This window comes from Gadus chalcogrammus, chromosome 1, assembly GCF_026213295.1.
Source record: "Gadus chalcogrammus isolate NIFS_2021 chromosome 1, NIFS_Gcha_1.0, whole genome shotgun sequence".
Classification (NCBI taxonomy): Eukaryota; Metazoa; Chordata; class Actinopteri; order Gadiformes; family Gadidae; genus Gadus; species Gadus chalcogrammus.
Genome location: NC_079412.1, coordinates 5,533,379 through 5,549,423, shown reverse-complemented (window position 1 = coordinate 5,549,423; position 16,045 = coordinate 5,533,379). Strand labels below are relative to the sequence as shown.

Genomic DNA, 16,045 nt, shown 5'->3' with positions numbered 1-16,045 from the left:
GGCCAATCAGATCGTGGTTTACAAATATACGCAAATACACTGTCCAATGAAATCACCTTTGTAATACAACCCGGGCAAACACATGGATGCGTCAAAAAGTCCCCATCCGTCGACGGAAGCATGTAGTGTGAATGCAAGGTTACGGACAAGCGCTGCTTCGCCTTTAAGACGGTGACACATAGCTATAATTGCGAAATATGATTTAATGGTGTGTTCCAGATTCCTCGGACGCCAGCCTTCCGAGTCGGAAGTCGGAAATCTCCCAGCTTTCTTGTGGCATTTCTTGGAGGCACGGCCCCTTTATGTCTTAATTTCTCGGAATTCTGAGAGTAGTCCGAGAGCAGTGATGACAATCTCAACAAAAATGGCGGCGCCCGTAAAGAGATTTATTTTCTTTGCATTTCTACCACGTTCGTCATTTGAATGACTTAATTACAATGCTTCTTTATTCCGGTCACCAATTTATGCATTGCACGGCCTTGCTGTGCGTGCAATACAATGTAAAGTTGTGTTGTTTGTTTTAGAGCTTGTATGCTAAAGAGGCTAATTAATAAACAACGACTAGCCAATTTCATGACACAATCACAAAGTCGAACGGGAACGCTATAAATTCTCCGAGACCGAAAATGCAACTCGGAAGGCTGGTGTCCGAGGCATCAGGGTCACACCATAACTAGAGGGGCGTGGGGCTGGTGCATAAGGGGAGGGTGCTACAGGGGCGGGGGCTGGTGCTGTACGACGCACCGATGAAGCGGCTGCACATTTTGAGCGGCTGGTGAGAAGTGGTGACTTCATATGAACGGAAACTACCTTCAGCCGGGCATAGTTCCGTTAGCGGAACGAGGAGAACACGCGGATGGATTAACCGAGGGTTGTTCTTTAAATTTGCACTTTGGCAATACTTGTTGTAGTGACATCTATTTACGGTGATGTAAAATCAATACGCCTCGGCTGGTTATTTGTAATTGTTATGTTGGAAACCACCGCAGAGACTGCAGCGCTTTGCACAGCCAGACGCACAGCCAGACGCACAGCCAGTCCTTCCTGGCAAAGGAGTCGTTTCCCCATTTGAAGTCACTTATTTATAGTCCTTGGCTTTAGGCTACTCATTGCTTTTGGCACTATAGTATAATGTACAAGGAAAACTCCGGGGTGACTATGCTGGAAAATGGGAATGAACAAGAGAAACCTCTCCAAGCGCCCAGGGCAGAACCAGACCCGGACACACCAGAGTCCGGGCTGGACGCCCCTTTTGGAACTGACAAAAAGGACACTAATGAATCCGAGTCCACACGCTTTCCTTTGCCTATTTATACCAAACTGGAGATCAAGCGGAACGCGGTGACGGATGACTACAAGATCTCCACCCAGGTGCTGGGACTGGGGATCAACGGAAAGGTCCTGCAGTGCTACAACAAGAAGACTGGGGAGAAGTGCGCGCTGAAGGTATCCACTTACACACCGACCTAAGTGTTAATAAATAGCTGTGTGTTGTGGTCAAATATGAGTTATTATCACACCATAGCAGCCTATAACTAATATTATTATTTTTTATTTCCATCAAATCAAAATCCAAAAACCATCGCTCAATGTATGCTACCATGCTTCAATAGGCCTAACTGTATTAGGACAACTAGGACAACTTATATGTAACCGTGATGTGCATAATCAACCGCAAGTAGGCCTACGGTGTTTTCATTGATATCCGAGAATGGTTTGGGGTGTTCCTGTATAGCTCCCTCTAGATTATGTTTAAATAACCATATTTGTAACGCAGGTCACCAAGCACCACCTCCCCAAATCAGGTTCTGCCATTCAAGACAGGGCTACTTTACACCAGGAGCAGTAAAAAGTTACCATACACACTTTTCTATTTCTATTTCCTCTGTTGCTTTACTGTCAGTGCATCGAAGTTGACAGTATTCTCAGAACATTGGTAGTGACTTGCCCACCCCTCCCCCATATCACCAACAACTCCTTCACCACAGCCCCTCCACCTGTACCACCATCACCACGATTACTACCACCATTCCACACCTCCACCAACCCCCTTCACAAACACTATCCCCTCCACCACCACCACCGGGGTAGAGAGCTCACGGTCAGACGGATCACAGCCCCTTAGGCCTCTGCTACCACACAACAAGGAGTGGAGCTAAGACCAAAGGGACAGAACAAACCTCTGCTTATAAGAATGAAGACAGAACCGGTGGCTGCGGCCGCTTAGAGTAGAATATTTATCTTTACCGAGAAAGCATTCGCATGTTGAGGCTCAGCGCAGGGTCCTCTAGTTACATAATACAATCATAAGCCCAAAAAAACTCGCTGGCTGGTCAACTAGTTTAGGGTGAGTGTGCTGGGCCACATTTTAAATCAAGGCAAGGACAAGCGTGTCTCTTATCGTCTGAAGAACAAACAGCAGTGGGAAAGCCTCTGGCTGCTGCCTGCTACCCGCGATGCACATCTGTCATTAAAACACTTTTGAGGTTTGATATTTGTGGAAGGAGGAAATTAAAGTTATTATGTCGTCTTCTTCAGGTCCTTATGCTCTGATTCCTATCTATGATTATTAGCTGGAGCAGGCTTCACTGTGTGTTCAATGTAATAAATAGAGTCATTTATCGAGGTGCACATCCTATCGGCACTGCTGCTAATTTATGAGCCTCTCTGTGTTTAATGAATCAAGGATGGAGGGGGCACAAATATCACAATCACTTGCTTTTAAATGAAGTGCGGTGGAGGGTGCCAAACATGATGGACGGTTATAGGGGCAATTCACTTTGCAACGGACGTTAGAGTGGAGGCCTTGCAATCAGATTACAGGCCTCCTGTTCCCAGTGGCCCCAGTCTCTGACTGAGGAGCCCAGTGATGGAACAAACCACAAAGGCTCCCCTTACCTGTCAGCCCCATTAAGAGCTCCCTCTTGTCCCTGGCTGGCATGCTGGGGGGCTTTCTGCCCGCTCCACCGGTCTACCTCCAAAGGGGGAAGAACTACACCATCTCTGCCGGTAACTCTGCTCTCCCAGTACCCAGGCCCGCCGCTCCCTATACCCAGAGTACGACGAGTGCGTACTGCGTAGGGCACCAAGTACCTGGGGCGGGGGGCACCAAAAATTAAGGTTTCTTTCTCGGAAGTCCTGTCCAGGGCACAATTTAATGTCGAGTCGCCTAGGGCACCGAAACGGCCAGCGCCGGCCCTGCCAGCGCCACTGCCAAACCTCGGGTCTGTGTGGTTTTAAAGCTGGTTTGACTCGGCTCTGGTGTTTATTGGCTTTAATAAGAGATGTCTAGCTGGTAGAGCAAGGCATTAACACTTCTAGGGTTTGGAAATGCCATATATATTCAATTGTTTGGTAGTTGCTTTGATCCAAAGGTAATTTTAAAAAGATATCTATATAACTATATAGATACTTTTTTTTACTATACTATATAGCACTGTAGCGGCTCTTTCCCACACGCTGTGGGCTGAACGGCAGCTCGTTAATGGGGGTTAATCAGTGGGTGACTTGAGTTCCGACCTGAGATCATCTGCTGACTCAGACTGTTGGAACACTCCTTCTTTCTGCCCTTCGCTCCGGCTTCCTGTGTTGTTGAAATGTGGCGTTAAGTTGAGCTGTTAAAAAGGGCCAGACAACGGCAAGAGGAGATTTAGTTAGTATCGTGTGATCTTCCTTCTGTTGTTTCTAGTATTGGACCCTTGTTATGTTCAACATACACGCTGTGGCATCTGATGGGTGTGTTGAGTGTATTAGCGTTGGTCCAGTAGGTTTAAATGTGCTGCTGTCATTGAGAGGGGAAGTTTGACACTGAGGATGTGTCCTATATCTAATAATACACACTGGGTTACCTCTTGGACTGCTTCTAACTATGTGTTTGTTGTTTGAACGCCCTCTGAGGTGTGTTTTATCGTATTAAAAGTAATTCATTCCCTGAGTGAATGTAATAAAAACACAGGCCTTTTATTGCCATAGTTTAAAATCAAGATTAATAAGTAGTCATCCCTATTGGACACAGTAATTCATATACTTTATATTCAATGGTTTATTGATGACCTCTGTAAAAAGGGAAAGCAAATATGTGTAAGTGTTGCTTCCAAGATATAATAAAACATAAAGGGCCTGGGAGTTGAGTCACAGAGTGTGTATGTGTCTGTGTATTTGGAATGTGTTTAATTCAAACCTGTCATAGCAGAACTGGGCTGGGGAGTTTTGAGTGTGGCGGGGATGTTAAGGTTAGACAGAGTTTATCAAGTGGGACAGTTAGAAGCACACTTCCCCTACTGCCACTCTAAACAGCAGAGCTTTCCTTCCTCTTACCGTGAATCATCTTCAGTCATATTTAGTTGACCTGCTTCTCGTCTATCATCATTATAGACCCATCTTTTCATAACCCTTGCTAAGCTTGATCATGAGACCACCGAAATACACACAAAAAACAAACCTCTGAAATTGATTCAGAATGCATGTATGTGTGTAGTATATATATATATATATATATATATAGCACTACTGTGGGGTATAATTTGTTCTCAGATGTATGTAGATTGTATTTGGGTGTGCTTGAAATGTTATTCAAATAGTTATTAGAAGGAGTACCTTTATAAACTGTGACTCACCCATGGGAGTCACAGAGTATTTAAACGTTAGTGTTATTCCTTTTTAGCTTTTTCCATTCGGATTTGGGAGTTTTTATTCCGGCCTAGTGCTATCCCACCGTGCTCTGAGCTGGTTTTGTGTCGGCGCTTTGTTCTGAGTGCGGGTGCTGGTCCACAAGGCTGCTGTTCGCTCCAGGGTGCTGCTCGGACCCAGTCTGCTGTCATCATCACGGTGCGTCCGTGTGCGTCCGTGTGGTGCGCTTCTCCCCACCCCCACCCAGGCGTGTGTGACGGCGTTGTGGACAGCAGCACGGAGGTCATTCCATCTCGGTTACATCCCAGAATACACTCTGATGCACGAGGCTCGCTATGTCAAGGTCCACCACCTGCTTGTGCGTGGTCTCCTGTTTTCATGTGCGTGTCTGCGGGGGTGGGCCCTCCGTCCGGCATTGTGACGGGCTTACGCTCCACAGAGTGGGGGGGGGGGGGGGGGGGGGGGTGGTTATAGCCTTATAGCCATGCCTCTGATCACATGACCAGACACATGGGATTGAGTCAGTGACTTTCTACCAAGCTCTTGTGCAGCTTCCTACAGTACGGAGGAGTCGCAGAACTGAAGCATTAACTATAAAGTCATTGAGCGGACACGATATCCTCAAGCCGTTAACACAGAGCGAGGCTAAGGATGGAGAATCGTTCAACAGGCAGCCTGCAGACACTGCAGATGGTCTGTTGTCTATCATGGCCCCGGTCATGGTCAGTTTGATGACAGAATCCACTGACCCCTTCTTACACATCAATACGAAGAATCTTTACGGGAATGACGCAACAGAAATCAACATGTGCTGTATTGGATAAATTCAGTCATAATGACCACTGTGCTATAATGACCACTGTACTCTAATGACCACTGTGCTATAATGACCACTGTGCTATAATGACCACTCTACTCTAATGACCACTGTGCTATAATGACCACTGTGCTATAATGACCAGTGTACTCTAATGACCACTGTGCTATAATGACCACTGTGCTATAATGACCACTCTACTCTAATGACCACTGTGCTATAAAGACCACTGTGCTATAATGACCACTGTGCTATAAAGACCACTGTGCTATAATGACCACTGTGCTATAATGACCACTGTGCTATAATGACCACTGTACTCTAATGACCACTGTGCTATAAAGACCACTGTGCTATAAAGACCACTGTGCTATAATGACCACTGTGCTATAAAGACCACTGTGCTATAATGACCACTGTGCTATAATGACCACTGTACTCTAATGACCACTGTGCTATAAAGACCACTGTGCTATAATGACCACTGTGCTATAATGACCACTGTGCTATAATGATCACTGTGCTATAATGACCACTGTGCTATAAAGACCACTGTGCTATAATGACCACTGTGCTATAATGACCACTGTGCAATAAAGACCACTGTGCTATAAAGACCACTGTGCTCTAATGTCTGCGTGTTTCTCCAGATCCTCTACGACAGCCCCAAGTCCCGGCGGGAGGTAGAGCTGCACTGGCACGTGTCGGGGGGACCCCACATCGTACGCATTCTCAGCCTCTACGAGAACATGCACCACGGCAAGAAGTGCCTCCTTATCATCATGGAGTGGTATGTCTTACTGACAGGACTACATTACCCACAACCCCCAGCTCCCACAAGCAGGCACCTTTCTCAACGGTATAGAGAGTTCCCTCTCAAGGGTCCAGATGCGTGGGCTTACACCGGCACGCACAATGTACAGCTCACAGGTACTAGACCACTGGCGTATGTGGTTGAGATGGTGTGTGTGTGTTTGTGTGTGTGTGTGTGTGTGTGTGTGTGTGTGTGTGTGTGTGTGTGTGTGTGTGTGTGTGTGTGTGTGTGTGTGTGTGTGTGTGTGTGTGTGTGTGTGTGTGTGTGTGTGTGTGCGCGTGTGTGTGTGTGGCTATTAATCTCTCACCCGTCTTGTCAGCTACTTCCTGTTTGAATGCTGGCGTCATAAAAGGTCGCTCTGAGAGCAGCAAACGACCAGATGTTGTGTACTGTCTTGTATACAAGCAGAGAGAGTCACTATCTCCCGCTGACGTATCACAGTGTATTACTTCTGACCCTCAGAGGAACTATACTTTTTTAATATTTATATATGCTTTATAAATGCATACATTATTTTTATGATATTTTTTTTATTTATACGTCCTCTGCATTTTCATATTCATGGGCTTCTACTTTCCTTTGACCTTGTGTTTTTGTTAAGATGACTCAATGTAGGAGGTCTAATCCAACCAGCCATTCTTCATGTATTCAGAATACAGGGGGTGCTGTTTCAGGATTTGGAGTAAAAATGGAAAGACAGAAATATACATTTTGCTTCAATGCTTCCAAAGTATGCAGCTGTATCTTAACAGTGCAAACATTTGCCATGCACACACTCACACATACACATCCACACAGACAAAGCCCAGAACATGTCCTCTGTCCATCCAGCATGCAGGAAGGCGAGCTGTTCAGTCGGATCCAGGCCAGAGGCGACCAAGCCTTCACAGAGAAAGGTAACCTCCTAAACACAAAGAGTGCCCCGAAAATAAAGACTTTACTTGTTCTCATGGTGTTACCGTTGTAACTAGTTAGGTAACAACCTAAACACAAAGAGTTCCCCCAAAATAAAGAGTTGTACTCGTGCTGTTACTGTTGTTGCTAGCTGTTATTACACAATTTTGTGGATTACAAAATTATTGGTCAATTGAGGCATTCTGCGGTTATTTCCGTATAGCAGACTGCTGCTATGAATTGCAGACTGTTGCTATGGACAATATTTCCAACCCAACAAACTATTTTGTTGAGCCTTAGCACTGAATTCCATTGTACATCAATGGAATCGTTTCGTTGTTATATTTGATTCAAATTATTGTTGTCTTTAATAAGTAACAATGTAATAAACAGAATAATTTACAGCAAGCCGGTCATTATCGTGAAATAATGACAATAATGATCTGCTGAGCATTGTTGTGTATTAACTAGATAACATCTTAACCACGATTAAATCAAGGGGTAGCTATTAATCAGGTTGCACCTAAATTAGTCTAGATTAAAAGTAATTGCCGGTACATTTTTAATCAGCTCTCTATTGTCTGTGCACATTTTAACATCAAGTTAGGCGACAAAACTCCTCAAATTGCAACGAAATCTAGATCAACAAATTGCTTATCTCTTTATTGCATCGTTCAGGTAAAGGGTAGTTGGTGAAATCCACTCTAAGATCATTGTTCCCCTGGCTTTGTTCCACTCTACTCACAGAGGCCAGTGAGATTATGAGGGACATCGGGGCAGCTATTGAATTCCTACACAACTTAAACATTGCACACAGAGACATTAAGGTAAGCACAGAACCCCCATCCAACCCTGAAACCCTAACCCCAACCCCAACCCTAAGCTGAAAGCCTAACCCCAACGCTGAAATCCTAACCCCGACCCCAACTCCAACCCTAAACCCTAACCCCGACCCTAAACCCTTCCTCAAACAAACACCTTGGAGGGCTGATATCAGGCCACCAGGTGTGGGTGTGATTAGACATTGCAATGGCTAATCCCACTAACGCCTGGCGGCAAAATATCAGACCTTTAAACCCTCGTCTATACAACAACAATAACCCCTACCCAGACCCAAAGCCAAACCCTTCTCGTCGCCCCGGCCTATCTGCACCACAACCCTATTCCAGACCACACTCCATCGCTCATCTCTGTACCTTATCAGCACATGACCACATACATGCCGACATGCAGCACATAAACACACACGCACACACACACACACACACACACGCACGCACGCACGCACGCACGCACGCACACACACACACACACACACACACACACACACACACACACACACACACACACACACACACACACACACACACACACACACACACACACACACACACACACACACACACACACACACACACACACACACACACACTCTCTTTTTTTTAGCTCTTTTAAACGCCTTTCTTTCCTTCCAGCCGGAGAACTTGCTCTACACCACAGAGCATGGCAGTGGAATCCTTAAGCTGACAGACTTTGGCTTTGCCAAGGAGACCACCCTGCACAACGCCCTGCAGACCCCCTGCTACACACCCTACTACGTGGGTGAGTAGCCTGCTGGGCTCTGAGACACGTCCTTAGCCTACTCCACGCTAATCCACTGCCTGCAACGACATCCGTGTACCACATGGGGGTCCGGAGGAATCATGCGTGAACGTGTGATGTTGTCTCTCAATCCCTTGCCGCGTGTGTGTTCCTTTGTGTGTGTCTTTGTGTAGCTCCTGAGGTCTTGGGGCCTGAGAAATACGATAAATCATGTGACATGTGGTCTCTGGGTGTCATCATGTACATCTTGTAAGTACTCTTTGTGTGCGTACATACGTTCGGGATAGTGTGTGTTGTGTGTACACCTTGTGAGTTCCATTTATGTGTTTGTGTGTGTGTTTTTATTGTGTTTTCTGTGCATCCTAAGTGTACTAAGTGTGTGTGTGTGTGTGTGTGTGTGTGTGTGTGTGTGTGTGTGTGTGTGTGTGTGTGTGTGTGTGTGTGTGTGTGTGTGTGTGTGTGTGTGTGTGTGTGTGTGTGTGTGTGTTTAACCTCCTCTCCTCCAACGGGCAGGTTGTGCGGCTTCCCTCCGTTCTACTCCAACACGGGCCAGGCCATCTCCCCGGGCATGAAGAGGAGGATCCGGATGGGCCAGTACGAGTTCCCCAACCCCGAGTGGGGTGAGGTGTCCCAGCAAGGTACTACCCCCACACCAGTACACCTCTGGGGTGCACACCAGCATACTGATGTTTCTACCCATCATTAACTACTGGTGCTTCAAAACAGCCATACAGATCTGGTCTTATACCCCACAATCAATGACTAGTGTTTCTAGCCCCCCAAAAAATAAAGCTCTCCTTGGAAGAATATATAATGGGATAATAAGATACAATCAGATTCAATACAATATAAAACAGCTCATATGTGCCTAAATCGTCCACCTCATCAAGACTGCAGATAGTCTGGTGGAGTTCTAAGACAATGAAGCAGAGAGCCTTAGCTGAGGTACGTTTAGAGGCAGTAGAGCAGAACTCAACACTGCAGCAGGCAAGACCATGGGACTTTTGTGGGACCATCGGACATCCATTATTGGATGATAATGCGTGTGTGTGTGTGTGTGTATGGATAACGTGAATTAAATATATTTTGTACAGCCTTCTTTTTGATATTTCCCTCTCCTTGGTTCTTCCAGCCAAAGATTTGATCCATCAGCTGCTGAAGACGGACCCTAACGAAAGGATGACCATCACCCAGTTCATGAACCAGCCCTGGATCAACGTACGTAAAAAACCCTACCGAGACAGGCCTCGTCCAGTCAGCGTTAACACAACACTGAAACAGGCCTCGTCCAGTCTGCGTTAACACAACACTGAAACAGGCCTCGTGCAGTCTGCATTAACACAACCCTGCAACACACTGAAACAGGCCTCGTCCAGTCTGCATTAACACAACACTGAAACAGGCCTCGTCCAGTCTGCGTTAACACAACACTGAAACAGGCCTCGTCCAGTCTGCGTTAACACAACACTGAAACAGGCCTCGTCCAGTCTGCGTTAACACAACACTGAAACAGGCCTCGTCCAGTCTGCATTAACACAACCCTGCAACACACTGAAACAGGCCTCGTCCAGTCTGCGTTAACACAACACTGAAACAGGCCTCGTCCAATCTGCAGCATTTGGCCACTTAGAATTTCGTTAAATGTATGTTTTATGAAACGACAATATATATTATCTATCATTTTGTATTGATGAAAATGAAAAGGAAAACTGAAAAAATAGATAAAAGAGAACGACATTGAGAAATGTCCGTTGGCTCTCCAAAGTATTTAGTTTTATTCTGTTTGTTTAATAACCCTGACAAAGTATTTAAGACATCTCAAGGTCATAAAGTGTAGTTAATTATTTCAATAGGAAACTGTAGGGAGCTGGAGAACTGACAAAACATGCTTCATTTCACTCAGAACTTGCGGTGGTCGTGTATAATGATACCGTAAGATGTTGAAATGCTTCTGGTGAAAGTGTTTGTTTGTCTGTTCTGTACCCTAGCAGTCTATGGTGGTACCCTCCACGCCGCTTCACACCACGCGGGTCCTCACCGAAGACAAGGAGATGTGGGACGACGTCAAGGTCAGCACCTCTGCAACACTGACATACAGTGGGCGTGCCGTGGCATTACACCTCACCCGCCTAATACTGCCAACTGGTGGTCTCACACTGGCATTACACCTCATCCGCCAAATACTGTCCACTAGTGGTCTTACACTGGCATTACACCTCACCGCCCAATACTGCCACCTACTGGTCTTACACTGGCAGTACACCTCACCCGCCTAATACCGTCAACCCGAGCTTGAGTTAGACGCGAGGTTTGGAGATTGCGAAGAGATTAAAGTTTAAAAGATTCATCAACATATTAACGCTGATGAATAATGCTGACATTTATTAAAATAATGTAAATACAATTTAGAACAGGGAATAAATGTATATTGTATTGTTCTAAATCCTTATACCGTGTATCTATGGAAGAGGTGACTATAATGTCCTGGCTGGTCTAAACCAACCTGTTTGGTTCGACTCTATAACCTCTCTTTGAACACGGAGTACACCTTCCCCTCCGGGTCGTTACATTGAATTCTATCCCTGCAAGGCATGTCTCTGTTCACACACAGTCATTTCAACATGTCATATGCTCCAGCACAATGCCTTTTTTAACCTCATTCAGGGTCACATCAGGTGTGCATGCTCTATCCACGCGTATGTGCGTGTGTGTGTCTGTGTGTGTGTGTGTGTGTGTGTGTGTGTGTGTCTGTGTGTGTCTGTGTGTGTGTGTGTGTGTGTGTGTGTGTGTATGTGTGAGGTGAATTCCTGAGCACATAAGGCAATCGAGGTGATTTAATCAGTGGTTTATAGAGTAGGGACACAATGGCTATGGCTTCACACAACGGTTGAACGCACCCATTTGAACAGAAAGCGGTTCAGGCCATACAACATAATGGTCACAATGCGACCCACAGAACGAGTTGGTTTGAGGCCCTGTAAAATGGAGAAATATATATGAGATGAAAACATAATAAAATGCATAGATCCTTGCTTAGTCTGACAAATCAGATTTTAGATAAATAATCTAAAGTCTGACGGCAGATTTACGCTTAAGGTCACGTGCCGTCTCCCCAGGGGCTATTACACAGTAGGACTACAAGACGATGACTGTAGGTTAGTCACTGCTAGATCAGAACCTTTTCCTGTTCAACACGATAGTGGTGAAGTGTTGTTCTACAGATGATGAATTTAGTTTCACCCTAAGCTAGAGAGGGAGCCAGTCGGGAGAACTAAACAGATAAAAGAGTGACCTCCTGGCAAACTTCTGTGTGGGCATATGTGTGTTTTTCTGTGAATGAGTGCGTTCGTACGTGTACGTTTGTGTGTGCGTGTGCATGCCAGTGAATGTATTTTTGTGCACATGTTTGTATTAATGTCTATTCTGGTATGTGTTCATGTGCGGGTGTATGTGTGTGTGTGTGTGCACTTGTTTATATGCATGTTCATGCGTGTGTTTATGTGCGTGCGTGTGTGTATCTATGTGTTTGTGCACCTGTTTATACGTGTGTGTGTGTGTGTGTGTGTGTGTGTGTGTGTGTGTGTGTGTGTGTGTGTGTGTGTGTGTGTGTGTGTGTGTGTGTGTGTGTGTGTGTGTGTGTGTGTGTGTGTGTGTGTGTGTGGTTGTGTGTGTGTGTGTGTGTGCACCCTCTGCAGGAGGAGATGACCAGTGCGTTGGCCACAATGCGCGTGGACTACGACCAGGTGAAGATCAAGGACCTGGACACCTCCAGCAACCCGCTGCTCAACAAGCGGCGCAAGAAGGCCGCAGCTGGCGCCAAAGGGGGCGGAGGCAACGTCTGCCAAAGCCAGTGACCGGAGACCAAGAAGAAAAAGAAGAGGAAGAAGCAGGAGGGACCTAGGCCTGTCCCAGACTTAAGGAGGAGGGGGAGGAAGAGGGTTTGGAAGAGGAGAGGCTCTTTTGGAGAACAACAGCCGCCGCGAATAATGGACGACTGCTGGCCTGTTGGCAGAATGTCACCACACCGGTTCTCCTCCACCCAGTCCTGAATATCAGCAGGCTTGATTGTAGTTAGCCTTTTTACATAAAAAGCTTTTTTTGTATCTGTGTGTGTGTGTGTGTTTGGCAAGAGAGTGCTTTTTTAAAGGACAAGTTAATACCTTATTGATGGAAGACGGGAACGTCAGGTTTGTAATAGTGTGCATATGTGACTTGATTCACTATTTCAGGTTTAGGATCCTTCCCATGCAATAACGGTACAAATATGTTAGACTTGCACATGTTCGCACACACACACACACACACACACACACACACACACACACACACACACACACACACACACACACACACACACACACACACACACACACACACACACACACGCACATACACGCACATACACAAACACACACAAATGGTAGCCAGTACACACTAATGTGTTTTTTTACGTATACAAACCTCCAACTAACGGCTGCATACTGTGAATGTAGACACACACGGCCTACGTTTTAGTATTGTCTTACTCTTCACCTACTATTGCCACCTCCATTTCAGGGATTAAAGCAAAGGGTGAATCTGTACAATGGTGTCTGTTGTCCTTTACTGTGACGATATTGTGTAGTGTCACCACACCAAGAGCTTATGCCTACCCTAGGTCAACAAGGAAGTCTGGCAACTTGTTTTAGCTGAAAGAGGAAGTGTGGGTTGGACAAATAGTTCTACTCTGGAGGGAGGTGGGAGCATTTAGTTGAGGTATGTTTTTCAAAATAAAGGTGCAACACAGATTAATGTCTTATTGTTGTCGCGCCGCGAGGCTACCCACAATGCAAAGTGGTGTTGTCACATGTTTGGATGCCAGGAGTTTATGCAAGCAGCAGTGGTTGAAGGTTGATTTTTTTTCTAGACACATTTTCGTTTTAACACATTCAAAAAGTCTCCTTTATGTTGATCAGGCCTCAATGTTTACATTAGACATCTAGTTCGTGTCTTTATGAGTCAAATCCACACAATACACCAAACAGAACACTAAAGACTCACACAATGGAGTAGTCTTAAGCCCACATGCGCCCCAAATACCTGCATGAGCTTGAAAGTAAAACAATAACAGCCCTAATGCGGCTGCAGTCAGGCTTTGTGTTCAGGTTTCTCCACTTGTCCTCAGTAAACTTGTACGTAGTTGTGCAGCAGGAGCCGTGTGGGCCGACTATTAATAGCCACAGTGGAACAGTTAGCCTATTTGGGACAGAGTCATTTGACTTGGTGTTCTCAGTGAGAAGGTCATCACTATTATGTTTAGATTATGCTGTTACCTTTCCCCTACTTCTAACCAGTCGGCCGGGTTATGGGCAGCCTTCAGCAATGCCTCGAGCAGACCTCACTACCAAACCAATCAGGGCCTCCCAGCCTGCTAAACTGCAGAGAACAACACCCCTAATGAGTTGTCTGCATCACCCTCTTGTATTTCTTTGGAAGTGTTCCCGTCCAAGATAAGACGCACAAAAAAAGACTTGCGGTTTGACTTTCACAATGGTCTCCATGTCGCAGGTTCGATGTGTCAAGTGTTTTTCCGCTGTGAGTCAACCGCATTGATTGACATGCCGAGTCTTGAACGATTACAGCATGATTACATGTTATTGGTATTATTCTACACGTCCTTTCCTGTAATTCGACCAATGTCTGGCAATTTACTCTTAGATTTCTCCCTAATGACTCAGATAAATAACCTCAGTAATGATGGATTATCTTTACTGTCATTACTGTGTCATTAATTGATCCTCAAAGAGCAGGTAGGGGTTGGGAATAATGTTCTTATATTTCTTTCATTTTGGTTTATATCCAGAACCTTTCCGCTGAGAGCCCAACACTCCACCACCACTAGAGTATCCTGTAGTAAATGTACTGCTTATTGACTTCATCTTACATGAACTTCCTCTTACATAAACCTTTGTTTCCGATATGTTTTATACCACTGTATCTCTGCCCGTTTTGCATGTTATGCACTCCGAACCATCCCTCCTCTCCCTCTTCTGGGGGTCCTTCTCAAGGTTCCTTCCCTTGGATTTGATTTTGACTTTTGGTCGCCCTTTAGAGGGCTTAGGGTAAATGTTGGTGCTGTAAAATTTGTCTGATGAAGCCCTTTGAGACTCTAACTGTTGACTTAACACTATCCCCTTCTCCTCCCACACACCGGGCCGGGAACCAGCTTGACCTTATATTCAGCAGGTCCTGCGGCACCTCTGCTCTCTCCGTTACCCCGCTCCCCGTGTCTGCTCACCATCACTTTGTTGATTTTTCTCTCCCCTTCAAATCCTCCCCTCCCCTCCTCTCTAGTCCCCACATTGTCACCACCCGCCGTAACCTCAAATCCCTCTCTCCCTCTACGTTTGCCTCTACGGTTCTGTCTTCACTACCTTCTATCGAACGATTCTCTCAACTATCTACAGATGAATCTTCAGACACTCTGCTATCCTACCTCTCCTCCTCCTTGGATTCCCTCTGTCCCTGCCACTCCAGACCAGTGCGATCCTCACCCACCCCTTCCTTGGCTGTCCCATCCTCTGCGGACTTGTAGAACAAAGGTGCGAGCAGCTGAGAGGAAATGGAAGAGATCAGACTGTCCTAATGATCTATCTCACTATCTTGTGTGTCAACAACCAAATCTGCCTTCTACCGGAACAAAATCAACTCCTCCGCCTCAAACCCAGGGAAACTGTTTTCCCTGTTCTCGTCCCTCCTCAACCCTCCTTCACCCCCACCCCCTTCCTGCCTCACTGCTGATGAATTTGTTACCTACTTTACCCAGAAAGTGAAGGACATTCGCTCCTCTTTTATCCCTGCCTCCATTCTCCCTCCTCCCATCCCCTCCTCTGTCTTTACCCAATGTATCCCTCTCACCTCTGACGAGGTCCACAGAATAATAACATCTAACCATGCCACCACCTGCCCCCTGGACGCCTCCTCTCTCCTCCAGGATGGCTCAAGCAACATCCTGCCATTTCTCACCTCACTTATTAACTCCTCCCTCACTTCAGGCATTGTTCCAGCGTCTTTCAAGACTGCCAAAAAAACAACTCTTAATACCACCGACATCCAGAACTACAGACCGGTATCTCTTCTTTCATTCCTGTCTAAAACACTGGAACGTGCCGTTGCTAACCAACTGTCCTCCTATCTCTCATCTAACAACCTCTTTGACCCTCACCAGTCAGGTTTCAAGAAGGCACACTGACACTCCACTGAGACGGCTCTCCTCGCGGTGACTGAGTCCCTCCGTGCTGCCAGAGCCT

General features: G+C 46.0%; 1 protein-coding gene across 2 annotated transcripts; it reads left to right on the top strand.

The window, feature by feature from the left end:
* The first annotated feature begins 747 nt into the window (after positions 1-747).
* mapkapk3 (MAPK activated protein kinase 3) lies at positions 748-13,110 on the top strand. 2 transcript variants are annotated; one of them, XM_056580581.1, is made up of 10 exons: positions 748-1,446; positions 6,097-6,236; positions 7,092-7,156; positions 7,902-7,981; positions 8,630-8,756; positions 8,930-9,005; positions 9,270-9,394; positions 9,889-9,974; positions 10,748-10,825; positions 12,452-13,110. In XM_056580581.1, the coding sequence occupies exons 1-10, from the start codon at positions 1,132-1,134 to the stop codon at positions 12,608-12,610; spliced, it is 1,251 nt and encodes a 416-aa protein (XP_056436556.1). In that variant the 5' UTR covers positions 748-1,131; the 3' UTR covers positions 12,611-13,110. The 2 variants fall into 2 exon arrangements, with proteins under 2 accessions (XP_056436556.1, XP_056436490.1); XM_056580515.1 differs by having other exon boundaries at positions 10,745-10,825.
* Positions 13,111-16,045: the final 2,935 nt, after the last annotated feature.

What these genes read in the sequence shown, in the direction of transcription:
- mapkapk3 (XM_056580515.1), top strand. Translation starts at nt 1,132, where the DNA reads ATGTACAAGGAAAACTCCGGGGTGACTATGCTGGAAAATGGGAATGAA. An exon ending in CTACACACCCTACTACGTGG is followed by an intron (nt 8,757 to 8,929) that starts GTGAGTAGCCTG and finishes GTCTTTGTGTAG; the next exon opens with CTCCTGAGGTCTTGGGGCCT. An exon ending in AGATGTGGGACGACGTCAAG is followed by an intron (nt 10,826 to 12,451) that starts GTCAGCACCTCT and finishes CACCCTCTGCAG; the next exon opens with GAGGAGATGACCAGTGCGTT.